This window comes from Chionomys nivalis, chromosome 6 (assembly GCF_950005125.1).
Source record: "Chionomys nivalis chromosome 6, mChiNiv1.1, whole genome shotgun sequence".
NCBI classification, from domain to species: Eukaryota; Metazoa; Chordata; class Mammalia; order Rodentia; family Cricetidae; genus Chionomys; species Chionomys nivalis.
In genome coordinates this window covers 101,182,538-101,201,921 of record NC_080091.1, presented here as the reverse complement: position 1 = coordinate 101,201,921, position 19,384 = coordinate 101,182,538, and the positions used below count along the sequence as shown (strand labels likewise).

Sequence of the window (19,384 nt, the reverse complement as noted above, 5' to 3'; positions counted from 1 at the left end):
CACAGAACAAACATTAAAACACACAGTAATGAATCTGTGAGTCACTTCAGCATCTGAACCAGACTCCTGCCCTCCACAGGCCTCTGTATTTCTGAGACATCACCTGAGGGACGATTACACAGACGAACAACAAAGTCCAGTTACCTTCCCCATAGTCACCTTCAGCTTCAGGAAGACAGACCAGTCTGGCTTTTAATCATTTTTTGAGACTATATATTCCAACAAAGTTCAGAACTAAAAGCAGACATGGTGCTCACCAGATCATTTTCTTCCAGGGCATCTTCTAGCTGAGATTCTCTGTGTGTGTTACACATCCATACAACACTGGACAGCAAGAATTCGCGTTATTCCTCAACTTCTACACAGAACAAGGAAACAGCATATCCTACTCTGCGCCTGAGTAAGCGAGGAAGGAACCCCAATAAGCCCGCTCTTGGCCCACTCTCACAAGAGGCAGTTAGAGCGCACTCGTATTACGCCTGTCTTGGGGGCTCTGTCGCTGTGAGGAAACACCATGACAAAAAGCAACTCGGGGAGGAGGGTTCGTTTTGTCTTCCAACTCTCGGGTCTTCACTGAAGGCGTGTGGGGCAGGAACTGAAGCAGGAGCCCGGAAAGCTGCTTACTGGCCTGCTCCTCATACCTCCTGTGGCCACGAAGCTAAATATACAGCTTCTTTATACCACCCGGACCATGGGCCCAAAGGTAGCACCACCCACAATGGGCTGAGACCTTCCTACATTAATCAGAAAGAAAAACTGAACAAAAAAAATCCACCATAGGCCAATCTAGGTTCTTAATTGAGGTTCCCTCTTCTCGAATGGTTGTAGCTTGTCTCAAGCTGACAAAAAGAAAAAAACTAACCAGGATAATCCCCATCCTGTATATACCATATAAGGTCAACTATGGCAGAACGCCTACATTTAGTTCTGGCTAACAACATATTCTGTAACCATAATCCAGATCATAAACATTCAAAAATTCATGTTAGACGAGAAATCACAGCAGGCTCAGAGAACACAACTGAAGATATTTTGGACACATTAAAAATTATTAACATAAAAAGCAAATCCTAAAAAATTAGTAAGTAGGGATAGCAGGATACTAGAAACTGACAAGCCTGGCTCCAGGCTGGCAAAGCACAATCAACAGAATTAAACTTTGTAACCAAGGACAAGCAAAACAAAACAAAACAAAAACAAAACCTAGCTGGGCAGTGGTGGCACACGCCTTTAATCCCAGCACTGGGAGGCGGAGGCAGGCGGATCTCTGTGAGTTCAAGGCCAGCCTGGTCTACAAGAGTTAGTTCCCGGACAGGCACCAAAGCTACAGGGTTTCTCTGTCTTGGAAAAACCAAAAAAAAAAAAAAAAAAAAAAAACCAAAAAAAAAACCACAAAACCTAATAAACTCAGGCGTTTCATCTGCAGAGGTATCACCTAGACAGCTAGGTGAGGAGGAATTGCTGGACGAGTGACCGAGGGCAGCCGTCCAGGGGGCATCTGTAGGCCCCTGCCTCTTGCCCCTTCTAACAAATCTGCCAGGCTCCCCTCACACTGGCCGTCTGTCTGTGTCCCCACCTCACCTTCCTGTGTCATTCATTACTCTAGCATATGACTTGTAAAATGAATTTTTCCTCTCCCTAACCAAATCTTTTATTTAAAAAGTGTTTTCCAAAGCATCAGATAAATGCTTTTAAAAAGTATCTATGAAAGGGATTTTGAACCCAACCTTTAATCCCAGTACTCAGAGGCAGAGGCAGGCAGATCTCAGTTGCAGGTTGTCTAATCTACAAAATGTGTCCCAGGAGAGCAAGACCTACATAGAGACCCTGTCTCAACACACAGAGAAGGGTTAGCCTCACTAGTCTGCCCCAGCACTCATTAGTTTCCGATGTCCTCTACTGATCTCAACCATACAGATCAGTACTAGATCTAACTCCCTACCTCCCAGGACTTCTAGGAACTACCTCAGACTTCCCACATTACCCCTCCTTTTCCAAGTACGGTTCCTTTCCTCTCCAGACCCTACCTTTCCTTTTACACTTGCTCTCCGTGAGGCTAACATCAAACTGACACATGCTGGGATGGGGTGTGGCTCCTTTTTGGTACATGTTCTTAGCATGCAAAAAACACTGGATTCCAATGCCAGCACCTAATGAGCCAAACCTGGAACCAATTCTGTAAGAGGCTCGCGGGTGGTTCCTAGTAAACTCGCTACAGCGCGTTCTTGCCTCTGTGCTTGCCCAGTGCTTCACAGCTCATCCGCCTTGCCTCGCGGGTCTGCCTATCTTAGGATCGGATGCCCATGTACGTGTTTCTGACTCTTGACTCTGTAGTGTCTAGCACAAAGCTTAGACCACAGCAGAAGTTGAGGGGATGCTTGCCGAATCAGTGAGGAATCAGCCAGCATCTTTGGGTGTAGCGGGCAAACTGCCCACGCCTTTCCTTGCACAGTTTCTCGGTTCCTTTATAGGTTATGCTAAATGGGCACAAGGCTACCTACATTTCTCCATCTGTTTCACAAGGCGAAAATAACAACCAAATGGCTGGGGGAAGACAAGTCAAGTTAGGCACTAAGGAAGTAATCTCAGAAAATGTACTCAACCAGAACCATTCACTTTCTTGTTTGAATAAATAACACATTACAGCCACATAAACACAGATACGTTTTTCTTTTTATCCCATCTACCTCATAACTGAGGCAAGTTACAGCTAAGAAAATATGGAAACTGTCTTGTGGACAAGTCAGAATATCCCCTGTGCTCTTTTCGTGTTCATGCAGGGACGTAGGAATCAAACCAGCCCCCTTCCTTCCTAGGTCTGCTCAAAAGGTGACCTGCGCTAGGCAAACCACCTGAACACTGGCCCCCTGTGCCCCTACGGCAGGCTCTATCACCTGAACAGCAGGCTCTGTCACCTGAACACTGGACTCCTGTGCCCGTAAGGCAGGCTCTATCACCTGAACAGCAGGCTCTGTCACCTGAACGCTGGACTCCTGTGCCCCTACGGCAGGCTCTATCACCTGAATGCTGGCCCCCTGTGCCCCTACGGCAGGCTCTATCACCTGAACGCTGGCCCCCTGTGTCCCTACGGCAGGCTCTATCACCTGAACGCTGGCCCCCTGTGCCCCTATGGCAGGCTCTATCACCTGAACGCTGGCTCCCTGTGTCCCTATGGCAGGCTCTATCACCTGAACAGCAGGCTCTCATCACCTGAATGCTGGACTCCTGTGCCCCTACGGCAGGCGCTATGCGGTGCACACTGTTCTCCAAGGGCTGCTGTCGCCAAGGACCCACCCAAAAACTCATTTCAAAGCCAATCCCATCGAGAGAATTACCAAGGTTTCTGCCTTTGAGTGAGAGTTGCTTTAAATAGTTTGAAGATCAACACTCTGCTTCTACTCGACAGGACGGAATGACAGTGTCATAGGAGAAAGCACTCCGACAGCATTCTCAGAGCACAGGAGTGACTTTCCCAACGGTTTAGGAGCCCATTCAGCACCTGGCTGAGTTCACTGGCACTTGTAAGAGTACTATATCACTAAAGCTGAAAACAGGCAAAATACCCATTCATAACATGCAACCTACAATTGCACTCTAAAAATAGATCATTTGAAAAATAAAGTCTTTATTTTTTGAAAAGTAGGTACTTGACAACGAACTAATGTTGAAAACCTTTTTCTCATTTCTTAATTACGGTGGGCTGGTCACTTTAGAAAACTGGGTCCTTGTTTCTAATTAGACTCATATCTAGACTCCACTAAAATGTTCTCCACTTTAAATCCGCTTTCATTTTGGAATTATCCAACAGAAAGACTTCTTATATATAGCAGAGAATAGCGCCTGGGGACAGCCTATGTAGGGCAGTCTTGGTCTGAACCCCAGCTGTGCTATGAGTAACTCTCCAAGTGTGGACAGATGACTCCGGCTACAACAGGAAGAAAGCCTAGACCATCGCACAGGCTGTCCCCATGTGCCATGCTTGGGAGGGCACAGCAGTGATACTGACAGTGACTTCCCACTCTTACCGCCTCCCGTCTTCAGTGTCTACAAGTGCATGATCAAAGTGCAGCTGCGTGAGAACTGAACCCTCACAGCCAAGCTCTGAACAGTAAACTAAAGCTGGCAGTTCTTCTCCTTTTCAGACAGACAGTGCTCCGCCGTCTGCAGATAAAGTCAAGAAATAGAGTGAAGAAGCAGAAGACAGATAGCATAGACCAAGAATAGACACAGCACACAGCAAGGCCATAGATGTAACCTGTAGAACATGAGGAGGAACGAGAAGCTGGGCCAACAACTACTCAGAGAAGCAGAAGAGCAAGAGAACTTAGAGAAGATTAGGAAAGGATCTTAATAGAAAAAAGTATATTTTAAGACTTGAAAGAAATGGTATTTGCTAAAGCGGGCAGTTTGAAGGAGTACAAAGCAAAGAGCAAAGCATTTCCAAGGTGTGAGAAATGCACTATGAGTAGGTAAGCCGACATGCTCACAAGCATCAGTACAGAGATTGCTGACAAAGCTGGACCAGCCAACCAAAACTAGCACAGAAATGTGTACCTTAACACTTCTATTTACATCTAGGTTTAGGAATCCTAAATGAAGGTGAGGGGCACTAAAGGGAAAATATTCTTAAGACTTTCCCCCTTGAAGATTCAATCTATACACTAATGAATTATTCTACATATTTGAAATTTCACTGTGAATTCCTTTCCTATTAAAGCATCTTTTCCAAAGTAGCACTATTGTCTTTTTCATACTTTTTAACCAAAGAGGTGTCTTTATTAAAATCTATTAATAAAAAAATAAATTTGGAAATAAAAAAAATAGTATAGTTTTTAAAAGAACAGAATTAATAGAGACAAAGTTCACCTCCGATGGGTTATTTTCTCCTAACCAATCAGCATGAGCCAGATGAAAACTCATCACTTCAGTGCGTGTTCAAGCGTTGCTTACCAGGGGGGCTCCAGCTACCGTCTAACATTGGCACCAGAGCACTGCACCAGGCAGATGCATTGATGTCTGTTCACACATACCTGTGCCCGTCACAAGGGCAGCACTCTTCCTTCGTGCACAAGCGTGGAAGTGGCTGGACAGGCTAACAGCACTTGTAGACGTCGTATTGCAATGCACACATGTCCTAAGCTTCACAGGCACACCTATCCTTCAAAAAAAAAAAACTATAATCCAGTTCTCACTTCAAAAAGGGAAATTCTCTTAGCTTAATGTGTGTAGAAAAGCACCACAATAAAGATGATTTTTAAAGCGCTCGTTGAGTTGGCTTAGCTTGAATTAAAGAAGGGAGTTAAGGGTGAGCAGTTGGCAGTTAGTATTCAGAGCTGGGCCGTGCTCCTTGGAAAGGTAGAAGGCGGCCTGACCTCTGAGCTCCTCAGGAAACACCCACTGTCACTTTCTGGCAGATGTCTGTGTTACGTAGATCATTTCTGAAGCCTACAATAATTCAATCTTGTGATGTGAACAGCATAGCTCTGCTGGGAAAGTTCAAAGCTTACAATACAGCAACAGAGAATGACAAAGTCTAGTGGACAAAGTGGTAATCAAAGTGTTGTGCCCACAAGGCACGACTAAATTCATCTTTCCAATGAAGGCTGGAGAGGAGGTGGTAGAACACACCGCTGAAGAGCTGTTAGACACAACATTTTATTCAGGGCATTTTATGTTCATTAATCTGAATGCTCAATCAATAATGCCAAGTCAATGATTTAAAGTTTTTTGCTAAAATCTTTGTGCTAAATAAACGATCAATAAGTCAATACCACCACAGGAAAGGAAACGTTGAAAAAATAAGAAACTCTAAACTTTTCAGACAACCCTCACTTCAGTAGGTGTCACCGACACTATCATGGCGGTCACAAGAAATTCTGTATCACGGTGAACACAACTAACATGCTCTCTGTGCTTCATCCTTCTTAAAAGGAGAAAACTACGGCCTTTGAAAGACTCTTTACTTGGAATAAAGCAGTCTACTATCCAGAATCCTGCATCAGAGAAAGCATTGTTTCAGGCTATTAATATTCCCCTAAATCAAAATTACAATACAAATATTAGAGATATTTAGTGCTTGCCAAGAGGTGAATCAGAATTACAGTACTTTGATTCTTTACTAATCCACGGGCCAATTTCTATTAGCTAAGACACGTCAACTGGGACTCACATACACAAACCTTTCAACACTCTTAACTTCAAAACAAATAAACCCAAAACACCCTTCTAGTGTCTGAGTGTAAACCAGACACATCCTTTCCCAATACATTCAAAATATCCCTTCAACAGAAACTTGGCACACCAGCACTGACAGAGGCACCTGCTCTGCTGCAGAAAAACACAACTGTAAATTCCAAAGGCCACGCAAATTTTGTTCATATTGACTACAGTTCTCAAAAGTCACACCATCCCATAATACAGTGAGCTTCCGAGAGACGCTTGTTTGGGTTAATGGCATCGGGCACCAGTCCTTTGGTCTAAGAAGTTGTTCTGGACTGCCTTGCCTAAGCAGCAGACACCAGCAGCTCAGTTCTGAAAACAGCCCTCTGCAGCACTGGCAGAGGCGTGCCAGGTCTTCCCTTTCAACAGTGCAGTGCTGATACACGTCAGCCTCCCATATTACAGCAGCGCCGCTTTTCCCAGGTCAGCTGGTCTGGTGTAGGGGTGTGTGTGTGTGTGTGTGCATGTGTGTGTGCATTTTGCTTTGTTTCTCGACTTACATTCAGACCAAGACATGAGGCAGAGACTCAGTGCTGCCGGGCATCCACCTTGGCCACAGCAGAATAACAAGTGTGCACTGCGAATGTGCAAACAGAAGATGCTCAGGAGGCACTGCCCAGAGGCTCCAGCTCACAAAGCCCTCAACTGTGTTCAAACAACAGTCACAAGCGTCCTCTTACCTGAGTGCACAGTCAAGTCCATTTTTTGTGGTTGATACATCAACGGACTGTCGTCGTTTAGTGGAAGAACACATTTCTGAACAAATCTCTTCCTTGCCGTCTGGTTATGAATCTTCTGAGGAGAAAGTGCAGAATTCCTTTCGTCCCCCATCCTTTTGTTTCTAAGAAGTTCTATCAGTGTAAGAGACTGGTTCTTTCTTCCACTGGGCAGTTCGGGTTTTGTTTCGTCACATTCGTTTAGGAAACTCAGGCGTTCTTCCTCTGAAGCAGACACTGACAGAGCCTCTGTCTTTAGGCCGTTACGGTATTCATCGAGAGGTAAAACATCCTGAGACAGGAAGTCGTCACCTGACGTGAGTGTCTGAGCTACAAACGGTCTGGGGATGATGCGGCGATTGTTCAGGGCCTTTAAAATCTTTTCGTATTTCTCTTCGTTCTGCATCATCTCATTCAGAACACAGATTGGAGACTTGTGAGCATCCCACTTAGTTTTCCCAAGTCTTTTCAGATGGCCTCTGACATGATTTGATAACCCAATCTTTGTGTCAAACCAACCACCACAGAGCTGACAAGTGTGTTCAGAAGTAGTCTCAGCCTTCTCTACAGCTAAAAGAGACGGTTAAGAGTGGCATCAGGCTCTTTCACAAATCCCCATCAACGAATTAACTCTGAAATATGAAATTCTGGGATTTCTAAGAAGGACCAAACTCAAACACAATTTTCAACTCCTCCGAATCTCAACAGATTTATTAGGCCCCAACTGTCTCGACAGGTGAACTTACCTTTTCTAACACGCTTCACAGGCGTCCCTGCGCCAGCTCTTTTGAAATGCTGCATTTTGTCGCTTGTGGCTATTTGTTCTGGCGAGACGACATGACGGGCTTCGTAGCTTAATCCTGCTCTATGGAGATGCCCTCGGACGTGATTTGACAGCCCAACACCTGTTTCAAATGTGGCTGGGCAGTAAGGACACGACTTCTTCTCAAGGGACAGATCAGTCCAGTGAAAAACGGAGCCATGCTTTGACAAAGGTGTTTCTGCATTTTCCAAAGGCTGAGGGTCATGTATCTCAGGCAAAAAGCTGTCAGTGCCACCGTCTTCATAATACTCAAAATAAAAGCCCTCGTCCTGATTGTAACTGAGGGCAGCACTGTCCTCAGGACCTTGGCTTTCCATCTTGCTTTTAAATAGAGGCAGTAAGTTTACATGTTCTTGACTAAGACCACTGTAGGTTTCTTCTTCCACAGCCTGTGTAGTGTAGTCCCCTAACTCAACATTATCCCAGGAGCTGTCATCTTCTGTCTCGTAACTGTCTTTCTTTTCAGCAGAATTAAGCTTTTGCAAAACAACAACAGTCATTTTATGCAGAAAGTCAGGATAGCTATCCAAGTCTTCTCCACCAGAACTTTCCTTCCTGGAAGCCTTAACTACTCTTTTGACAGCCACACGCTTGTGATCTGGTCTTTTGGTATCTGGGCAATGAGGGTCTGAAATAAAATTATGAGAATTATTTGATGATGAAAACAGATGTAAAGAGTTTAATGAATTAACCTCTTTTTTGAAAGGAAGTGGGTATGATTCACCTGACTTTTTGATCATCCTGTGGTTTTCATACTTGTGTCTATATAAATAACTGTTTGCCTTGGCATTAGACTTTTCTTTTGCTACTTGATGGAGATACTTTGGCTTTTGGTCAGTGCTGCTTTTAACCGTAACATCCTTGTGGGGAGAGCTGTTTGGATTGCACGCGTTTGCACCAGACTGGGCAATACTTTTCCGGGCTTTTTGTATTCGGTGTGGCCGCTTATGAAATTTTGAAAAATGACTTGATTGTGAGCTTGATGCAAATGTCCGTTTGACATCTTGTTTTAAAGCAGAGTTCTTTGGAAACGTGGCTGACTGTTGTCTTACTAATGGCTTAGTGCAATCGAGATCTACAGACTCCTCAAGGACGTCATTTTTTCTTTTGTCAAGTCCAAGAGGATTACCAAATGAGTCAACACATGACGGGGAATGCAAATACTCCATGTGCTTTTTCAGAATACTTCTGGCTGAAGTAGTGAAGGGGCACATTTTACATAGGTACGTAGCTGGTTTTTTGGATGAACCTGTAACAGAGTCTTTGATCAAAGTCTTTTTTTGTGTTTTCCTCTGAGTTGCATCTGAACTGACGACAGGACATTTCACTGCAGCTCCGTGGGCGATGCCCCGATGGCACTCCAGTTCGTTCTCGGTGACAGCCATGAAGTTACACTCCTCACAGCAATAGTACCTTTTGTCCTTCTCATGGGTCTTAGCGTGCTGCACGAACGTCTTAGGGCAATTGGTACCAAACACACACTGAGGGCACTGCAATCGTGCGCTTCGTCCTTCATCTTGAAGTTCTTTCAATTCCCGGATTTCTTCCATCAGCTTCTGTCTCCTCTCCTGGTGAATGATCATATGCTTCAGCAGTGAGTTGCGGTCCCGAAACGTCCGTCCACATTCTCTACAAGCATACGGTCTTGGGACGTTGAGGTGGCGGAAGTGACTGTTGCCGTCTAGGTGGTACATCATATGCCTGTGGAGGTGCTTTTTCTCCCTGAAGTTCACATTGCACTTTGTACAGGGGTAGAAGGATGGCTCCTCAGCACTGAAGGTAGCAGGTGACTCAGAATCACGCTCTTCACATTTCTTTTTCAAGGTATTTGATATAAAAGTGCGAGTGTGAACAGGAGAACTATCTTCTCCACATTTATCTGAGTTATAAACTAGATGCTGGAAAGTGTCCACAGACTCCAGGTCATCAGCAGATTCGGACTTCACTTTTGATAAAGCATATTTCTGTGCGTCTGTTGCTGGTACCTCCTCATTTTGCCCTACAAAGTCAACCTGTAGCATCTTTGACTTTCGGGGTACCCGATTCGCATCACTGAAACAGTCCTCTGTATAGCGAGTGATTCTGCTCACGTCCATTTTCCGCTTTCTCCTCTTCTCTACACCTGCCACTTTAGGATGGACCGGGGCTTTATCCACCGCTTCTTCATTCGTCATAAGAAACTGAATGAACTCTTTCTGGGGATCCCAGTTTGTATCATTTTCTGGCCTAAATCCATCTGTACCTGAGGAAATCCCTGCCAATGCACCAGCACAATCATCTTCACTACCCTCCCCCGCCTCTACTTGGTTTAGTAAAGTGCCCTCTGACTTCACACTATTCCCTGCTGAACTCGGAACACCACAGCCAACTAAGGCAGAGGTAGGTAGTTTTTTAATGGAATGGGCTGTATTCTTAGTATGTGCTACATCTGATAACAAAAACACAACTTGGTGCTGACTTTGTTTTTGTGGTGCAGACAGCTGAAGATCAGCTGCCACCTTCAAAGCTGAACAAGATTCTGTTGCTGGCTGATCCACAGGCTGCCCAGTGGTTAAAGAGACACTACCTTCATTCATACTGGAAGTCTTTGTTACAGAGGAGTGTGAAACTGGTCCATTACTTGCTCCTGTAGGCAAGGTAAAGTTTTCACTAGGGGCAGCAGGAGCGCCGGCAGGAATAAACAAAGCAGACTGGCCTCCACTTAAGGCTTTTTCTGATTTATCCTCCGACGATTCTTCAGACAGAGTCAATGAGTTGTTTCTCTGAAATGATGTCTGACAGTCTTTTGGTTTATGAACTCCACTGTCTTTCTCTGAGATAAAACTGCTGTCACCTTGGAGTTCTTCTTTAGCACCATGAATATCGGTGTTTATCTTCAAATCATCCATATTGTTGGCAAGATCATTTAACACATTTAGTCTAGAAAATGGAAAACAAAAATTTAGATTTGCATGGAAGACAAGCTAGTGGCATGAATGGAGAGCTGGACGTGCACATTCTCACTGGCTTTTCTTTATATTGAAGACACTGATAATTTTCTAGGAATCAAAAGCATTTCAAAGAAAATGGAACCACTTTAAAAACTTTTCAAAGCAAATGTTGTTGTTCGAGCTCTCTAGAAATTCTGTGTTCCACACACAGACCACCTAGGGAAATGCAGCATACACTCACACACAACATCAATGAATGCATTACACACTGAAAAAGTTTTAAAAATCATGCATAAATTTATAATAAAAAGAATTCTCTGGCTTGAACAGACTAAGGACAGTTTCTCTACACAAGAGAACTGGAGTTATCAACTGTTGTAAAGAACTGTCTTGTCACCTGGCAACGCATTCCTGGAGCAAAGTAACAATTATTACACAGTAAATAACTTTATTTAGGTCAAATATATTATTTGCAATCAATATAAATGGCTTACCTATGTATAAAATAGTAATTTTTACTTCTAAAAAACTTAAAACTGTTTTGCTGTAAAGAAAGTGTTCTGTCAAAATTCTACCAACTAGAAAACTGCTTTATTCATAAGGTTCTAGTCATTCTTTATTCAAGTTATCATTAATTATAAGTTACTAATGTTAAAATTAATCAAGTTTTATGCTAAAATTTCATTCAGTGAGATCTCAAATTCGAGGCATTCCCTAAAAGCAAAGCAGTTACAGCATTTATAATCTGACAAAGTGCAGAGACCTAAAGCTTTGTTACAATGACTCGTCACAGATACTTAGTTATTTCATTCATAATGCGGACTGACATGGCAGAGTGCTTTTGATTATACGCTGAGTTGTTCTAAGAACGAACAGAGTTTGAAGAGGAAGGAGGTGGCTGTGAGGGTCACAGGGCCCTGAGGAGTGGACATACTGTACGGCAAGGACACAAGCTGGCCACCAACATGTTTCACAGAACCACATGGCAAAGGTGCAAGGCGGAGTTTGTTAAATAAAGGACTAAGTGTTGAGCAAGTAGAAATGCAATTGTAAAATCAAAACTGAAACAAAAATAGCTTTTTCCTATGAAACCTAGACATACAATTTCAATACAAGTCCTACCACGGCTCTGGATCTGGAGTCGGCTACCACGGCAGCAGCCGGGAGCACGGCTCATGCGGGCGCCACCTCTCACTCAGCGCCCGCTATGTGCCGGGTACATGTGCAGTTCTGACACACAGTAAACAAGACAGACTTCGTTTTGATTTGCAGATAAAAATAAATCCTTCACAATATCTTTGCAGTATTTAAAACTGGACAGTGAACAATACTATTTTATTTTAAGTCAGCAGGGCTCTAAAATTCAATCAGAAACTAAGATATTTTATGTAACTTTCAGTTGGAGTGTAAATTTCATGCTTTATAGAACATTAACTCTAGCACAACAATAAAAATCTGTAATAACTGTCTCATTTCATAACTTACAAAACATTATTCTTTCGACAAAATATTTAATACATCAAAGATTACAAACAAATATCATACAAGATCTCTTTGGCATTATTTATACCAACAATCATTATTCCTTCTCTCACACATTTTAGAATTCTGCTTTGAAACTGGCAAACTTCCACAGTAATAAAAATAGACTTCCAATAAGATCATATTCAATGATATCACTCCAAAACGGTGCTAATGCAGCACCCAGCGGGAGGCTGCAGCACAACCCAGAAGTTAAAACAGCAGCACATAAACACGTGCGGGGAAGCGGGAGTGGGGCTGGCGCTGTCCTCGTGCCCGTTCCTGAGATCAGGACGGAAGGAAAAGCCTCACTATTAACTACTGCCTCTTAAATCTGTGGAGAATGGCAGTTCTTAACCAGCCTAGAAGACACTCTGTGTTTCTATTTGGTGTAACCACAGAAGTAGACAAATATATGCTCAGTCAGTCTGAAGCCTGTATTAGCTTTTCTCAACAGGAAGCAGCGTCGCTAACGAAGTGGTGAATTCAGTGTTAATGAGTGGTACAGCCTTCCCTGTTCTGTGTCCCACCCATCTGCTGTGGTGTTAGAGGTGACGGATGGAGCAGCCGCTTTCCATTTAAAGCAGCCTCACTGGTACCCCCTGCACAGCAGGGGACAAACCATGAGGATGTCGTGTCCTTTCCGAGGCTGCATCCTTGTTACCAAAATGGCTGAATAAGAGCCTCTAACTTCATATTTGGAAGATACCAAACCAAAGACGTATGAAAAGTACATGTGTAAAACATAACTGGTCCACACAACATAGCTAGTTAAAAAAAAAAAAAGAGAGCGAGAGAGAACTGAATTACACTGCTAAAACCTTTACCAGTCAGTGTTTCCTTATGTACACATAGTGAAATGTGGCAAATAGTTGTATTTATGAACAACTAACATTTGCCTAGTTGATCCTCACACTCTATTCTGACTATAAAATGCTCAAGTATTTTACACGACTTCCAGGGCACAGCGAGCAGCACTGCGTCATTACTCGGTCCCACGGGTCATCTGCAGGAGTGACGTCATTTCCTTGGATTCCTGGAGGAGTTCGGTCACCCAGCTGAGAAAGTACTGGACTATAAACCAAGCCTGCATTTTTCCAGACAGTTCTTCAGCACTTCTATATGGACACATGCAGCTGCGCCACCGCAGCAGTTTGTCACTAGAACACGGAAGAAACCAATCTGGAGATAAGCCATATTTATTCAATTTAAAGAAGTTAATCAGTGCTAGAGACGGCTCAGTGGGTAAGAGCACTGATTGCTCTTCCAGAGGACCTGAGTTCAAGTCCCAGCACCCACAGAGCAGCTTATACCTGTCAGTGTCCAGTTCCAGGGGATCCAACACCCTCACACAGAGAAACATGCAAACAAAAACCAATTCATTAAAAAGTCATATATATAATTATATAACTATACATAATATATTATAGTATATATAATATAAAATATATGTAATATATAATATATTAAAAATAAAAATAAAGGAAGCTAACATTTAAAACATACTATAATGGTATAATATTTAAAAGATTTCAATGTACAAGAAAACTTGAATTTGATTAAATCAAAGTACACCTTAAGATTCTTTAAAATAATGTTTAGATGGCACTATTAAAATCCTTCTATAATCATAGAATCACAGACTCTTCTTCTTAACTGAATTTAAGCATGTTCTTTAAACAATTCATCCACTCTTTTTACAGCTGCAAATGGGGATTAGAATCTCCATGAAGCGCATTTCAGCGTCTAGAGAGCATAATGAGCTCTCCAGCTGTACCCGCCTCTAGTTACACTGCGAGCACTAGCAGTGCAGAGGTCAGAGCTGTCTTCAGGATGACAGATCATCACTTATGTGCCTCCAGCTAGGCTTATTGTCTCAGAAATCTCAAACATCAGTATTTTTGCAAACTATCAGCACTTGCTATAACACCCTCGCTACACTCCATCTTGAGGTTACTCCAGAAGAAACGAGGTGATAATTGCATATTAACATAATTATTCTGTAATCCCTCTGAGCAAGCTTCCTAGGTCACTCAGTGATTCAGATTAGATACAACCTTCCTGTCATCAGATCTATGCTGTCCACTTTCTGTTCATGAATAATTCTTTTTAGATAAAAATTAGCTTAATTTCATTCTCTTATGTACATTATTAATTGTATTTATTGCAAGTAGGTTAACATTCTGTGGTTACTTTTTACATAATGCCAACCTTTGTCATATAGCATAATTTCACATAAAATGTAATATAATTCTGCCCTCATTCTAAGTTAGTTCATTAGTAATTGTACTACACAGCTATAAATAAATTATAATGCTGCCCACTAGCTGAGCTCCAGCCAGGCTTTCTCAAACCCTATGTTCATTTATGTTAGCTCTCGAATACATGACAACTTCGGCCAGCAATCTATGAGACTGGGTCCAGAAGAGAAGACCATTCACAAACTGTCATCTTAACTACAAAATAAATCCCAATTAACTATATTTAAATCACTATAGTAGTTAAGTCTATAAGTGCTACACACAATGTAACAACATACAAACCTAATTCTCACCCAGATTCTACTAAAGACAAAGTATAATACATATATTACAAAGTATATCACAGAGACAAAGTGTATTACATATCACCCAGGTAGTATCTTAATGTGGGTGTCACACCAAATGAAAATACTATAAAAAGTAAATAACACTTATACAAACAGAGGTTAACACTAACCACAATGCTACATAACAACAAAGAGGCAAGTTATTATGTTTAGCCTCACAACCCACTCGGTTTATCATCTACACTACCTGCCAAAAACACCGAAGAACAGAGCCCAAGGTTGAAGGTCAGGAAGACGATTTCTAAGGTCCTCTCTTACATGTACAACACAATTTAATTTAATTACATTACTAAACTGCAACACTATTTGGAAATAGAATGAAGATTTAACTACTGGACTCCAAACACTCTAATTTCACAGTTACTTGGAATAGTCTTTTAATAATCACTTGTAACATGTTGACACAATGACCCTGGGTTCTAGGTGACTAACACATTGAAACTACAGAGCTACCTCTTAGCACGAAACCTTTCAAGAATCCTAAGGCCAAATGGCAAAGACACAAAGATAACTACAAAAATATGATTGGGTACAGGCATGAAACTAAAGCAAATCATCTAAAAAATAAATTTGTAGTCTTTGTTTTGTTAGTAACAGCCCAAGGTCCAATTCAGTGCATGTTTCTCTCTGTGTGTGCTGTGTTGCGCATGGCACAGATGGCGTACAAGAGTTATTTCTCTCTTCCCACCATGTGGGCTTGGGGGAAGGAACTCAGATCTTCAAGCTGATAGCAGACACCTTGACTCTGAGCCGTATCACCAGCTCTCCTTTCCTCATCTCAGAACTAAGACTAATCAGGATTATATGTTGGTATCTGAGGAAATGTGCATCTGGTTCTGCAAATGTGACAAGACCCAGTTAGGGAGCTCACAGGCCCCAGGACTGAACTCACTGCTACTATTCTGCTAAACAGACATAGTATCAGGCTGTCCTCTAAAATTTATCTCTGTACTCAGAGATTAGAGCAGCTCTCCAAGTAGATGGGGCTGACAGAGAAGCTCGCAACTGCTCAGAGTGTGAGAATCAGCGTCTGTGAGCTCAGCCACAGACAGAACACCCACGTCATCACCACCACTTAACGGCGCCACGAGTCAGGGAGAGAGGACCACTGCACTCATACACTGCCTGCGCGAGACCTGTACGAGACAAGCGAGTCAGCACTTACGCTGAAGGGTCTTGACAGATGACGGCTTCTGTGAGAAGAGTCAATTCTCTTTAAATAGGTGGGCCCTGGCAGGTAGATCAATTCTCTTTAAATAGGTGGGCCCTGGTAGGTGGATCATGGTAAATGGATGACCTCACACTCTTAAGCCATATTCAGTGGAGGTGAAACTAGGAGTTATGAGGAGGAGGAGAATATTATGATCAAAATACCTCTCTGGCAGAAATGTTCTCATCTCAGCTGGTCTTCAATTCATACAAAACTGCAAAGCACCCTGAATAGTAAAACTAGTATAAAAAGACAAGTGAGGTGCTTCCTGATTTCAACCTACTATAAAATTATAATAGCAAGTGGCAGAAAGGCAGGTGTGTAGGCCAATGGGATGTATTTCAGAGTCCACCAATCAATCATCTACAGCAAGCCAACTGTCAACACGGTATAAAGATTACTCCACAGGGAAAGAACTGTCTTTTAAACCAGGTCAGAAATCAGAAATTAAAACAAAAACAATCAACAATCTGAAAACCCAGTACTCAGAAGGTAGAGACAGGTGGATCTCTATGAGTCCATGGCCAGCCTGGTATACACAGTGAGCTTTAGGCCAACAGGACTGTACAGTAAGACCCTATCTCTAAAAAAAACAAACAAAAAACAAACACACACACACACAAAAAAAAAGTTCAATGTGTAAAGGTTCCAGAAGACGGCATGAAATATGGATTCTTTGGCATCAAAATCATGGGGACGACAACAATATGGACTTTATCAAAATAAAAGATCTGTGCAGGGCACCCATCTGTAGTCCCACACTCACGAGGCAGAGGCAGGCCTGAGACCTCTAAATTTGAGGCTAGCTTGGTCTACAGAGTGAGTTCCAAAACAGCCAAGGGCAGGGAGAAGAGTCCTGTCTTGAAAATGAATGGATGAATGACTGAATGGCCTGTATATCAAACAGTGTTATCTAAATGTTTTAGATAAATATTAAATATTCAATCATGATATAGAAACAGGTCAACAAGAAAGATAACCAACAACCTGGTCAAATTGTCTTTAAAGAAGATCTACAAATAGGCAAACCTCAATGGAAAAATGTTTCACTTTATGGTCATTAACGAAATAAAAATCAAAGCCTCAAAAAGATAATTCTTCATACCCATAAGATCTTAGCTTTCACGACGCACTAGCAACAGCCAGCACAGACTCTCAAACACTGACGATAAGAAAGCGAAGTGCCCATCTGCAGATAGCAAGCTTGGCAGTTCAAAAAGGACTAAATAGACCCATGCGATCCAGTTCAACACCTAGATAATACATTCAGCAAAAACGAAAACTTACCTCCAAACAGATTATGTTTTTCAATGCTGGCAACCGAACCCGGAGCTTAATACATATTAGGCAAATACTATATGCTGAACTAGATAATATCCCCAGCCTCTTGTCTTTACTCATTGAGAAAAGGGACCTACAGAGTTGCCTGGGCTGGCCCTCAGCTCACTTGGCAGTCCAGGAAGTCCTTTAACTTATAATCCTCATGTTCTAGCTTCCAAAATAGCTAGTCGGACAAGTTGTACCACCAGACCTGGCTCCCAGAGCAACTTCTATTGAAACATTTACAGATGGGTTTTCCACGGGCCGGCGAGTGATACACAGAGATATGCCGTGTCCAGACAATGGAAGGTTCCTCAACCTCAGAGAGAAACAAATGCAAGCTACAATCTGGATCCATATGCCAATGAAAAGTACCGAATCACAAAAGGTCATTAACTCTGACTTTATAAAATATTCAGAAAAGGCAAATTTATCCTGAGACAGAGTAAATATACAGGTAATAAAGGAAGACAGGTATACATTTTACGGATACTATAAGCTAATGGCTGCCCCACTGTGAAGGCACCACACAAAGAATCATACACTAAAAATGGTTAATTATATGTTTGTGAATTTCACTTCAATTTTTAAAGAAAAGAGCAATCATAAAATATGATTTATCTGTCAATACCAATGCAGAAAAAAATTTTACTTCTTAAATCTCTCCAAAATCACCTAGCAAACAGCAAGCCACATAATGGGTTCTTTGTAATGTCAAATTAACAAGGTGACCCAGGGGTCCCCAAAATGCATGGTCTTTCTCACTGACACAGCAAAAACTATTTTCAGTTGGGTTTTGCCTCTCTTTCTGGCTAGAAAGTTCTCAACAGAAACAACAGAAGCCGGGACAAAGGACTAATATCCTAGTTAAAATAAATGCTAGGAACAGTCGGACAAGGGGGTAGAGCTTAGAGGCAAGTGTCTGCCTGGTGTGCACAGGACCCTGGGGTCCAGCCTCCAGCACAAAGAGAAGAAAAACCTGGAATTGGGACAGGAGAGAAGAGGAATGGAAGAACTTCTCAGCGGTACACTAACGGGTGTTCCTCCAAACAGGAAAGACTGCACGCAGAGAACTGAAGACACAGGACTACATTTTAAACAGGGATTTGAAACTGCTAGATATGTGGGTGGCTTGAGTGTGTCCCCTCAGCTCTTGTGTCAGAAACTCTATTTCTCACACAACAGCATTGGGAGGTGGGCAAGAAGAGAGAGGATTAAGTAGTGAGGACCAGATGCATGATGGCATCAACACCGAGTTATCCTGGGAGTGGGTGGATTCTAAGGCAGAGAGGTCAGGGCACTGTTTTCCCTTTCCCCATGTGAGCGTCAGTTACACCATAAGAAAGGCGCTCAACAGAAGCAAGCAACCTAAGTTCTGGCATTCCTAGTCTCTGTTGCCAAACAGATCTCTGTTCATGAGCCAACCTGGGATTCTCTGTCACAGCAGCGAGAGGGAGGGAGGGAGGGAGGGAGGGAGGGAGGGAGGGAGGGAGGGAGGGAGGGAGATCCTAATATTTCCTTGATGACTAAACATATCAAGTTAAAACAGGACCACAATGCAAATGCTGAGTAAGGAGGAAGGAATAGAAATGCTAGGAAAGTATTTTAGATCCTTGCGTTCTCTAAAAACATTAAAACATTAAAGTAATTTAATTAAATTAAAACCTTACAGAGAAGAATGCATTTGTAATCCTCAAGGGTAAGTTTCAAAAGTGTGCTCTGAGGACTACTGGGGATCGCAAGGCTCTGTAGAGAGTCTTCAGAATTAAAGCAATTTTCATACTAACACCTTCCTTGCCTTTTCCACTCTCTCCTAAGTGTCTAAGGGAATTTCACAAAGGCTGTATGACTTGTGATAACCCAACATAGTAAAATAAAAAGCAGGTATAAGAACACATAAAGCTTCAATTAAGACATTTAAAAGATTTTTCAAAATGTAAAATAATGCTACTCTTCTTACTAAATTACAATCTAGAAAGTATATTTTATAAAACTGCACCATTTATGCTAATGTGTTTCAAAATACTATCTTAAAAG

The 19,384-nt window shown here is 42.3% G+C and overlaps 1 protein-coding gene across 19 annotated transcripts in view; it reads right to left on the bottom strand.

Moving 5' to 3' along the window:
- The window catches only part of Znf644 (zinc finger protein 644), a 71,341-nt gene that overhangs the window by 8,926 nt on the left and 43,031 nt on the right, over window positions 1–19,384 (bottom strand). For 13 of the 19 annotated variants that reach the window (XM_057771987.1, XM_057771984.1, XM_057771985.1 and 10 more), the window contains 3 exons: window positions 7,682–10,677; window positions 6,900–7,505; window positions 5,031–5,153 (listed from right to left, as the gene is read on the bottom strand). The exons of 2 other annotated variants lie outside the window; for them this stretch is intronic. In XM_057771987.1, coding sequence (XP_057627970.1) covers window positions 5,031–5,153; window positions 6,900–7,505; window positions 7,682–10,677 — 3,725 coding nt within the window. The remainder of the gene's footprint in view (window positions 1–5,030; window positions 5,154–6,899; window positions 7,506–7,681; window positions 10,678–19,384) is intronic. 4 more of the 19 variants (XM_057771997.1, XM_057771999.1, XM_057771998.1 and 1 more) reach the window with 4 other exon arrangements.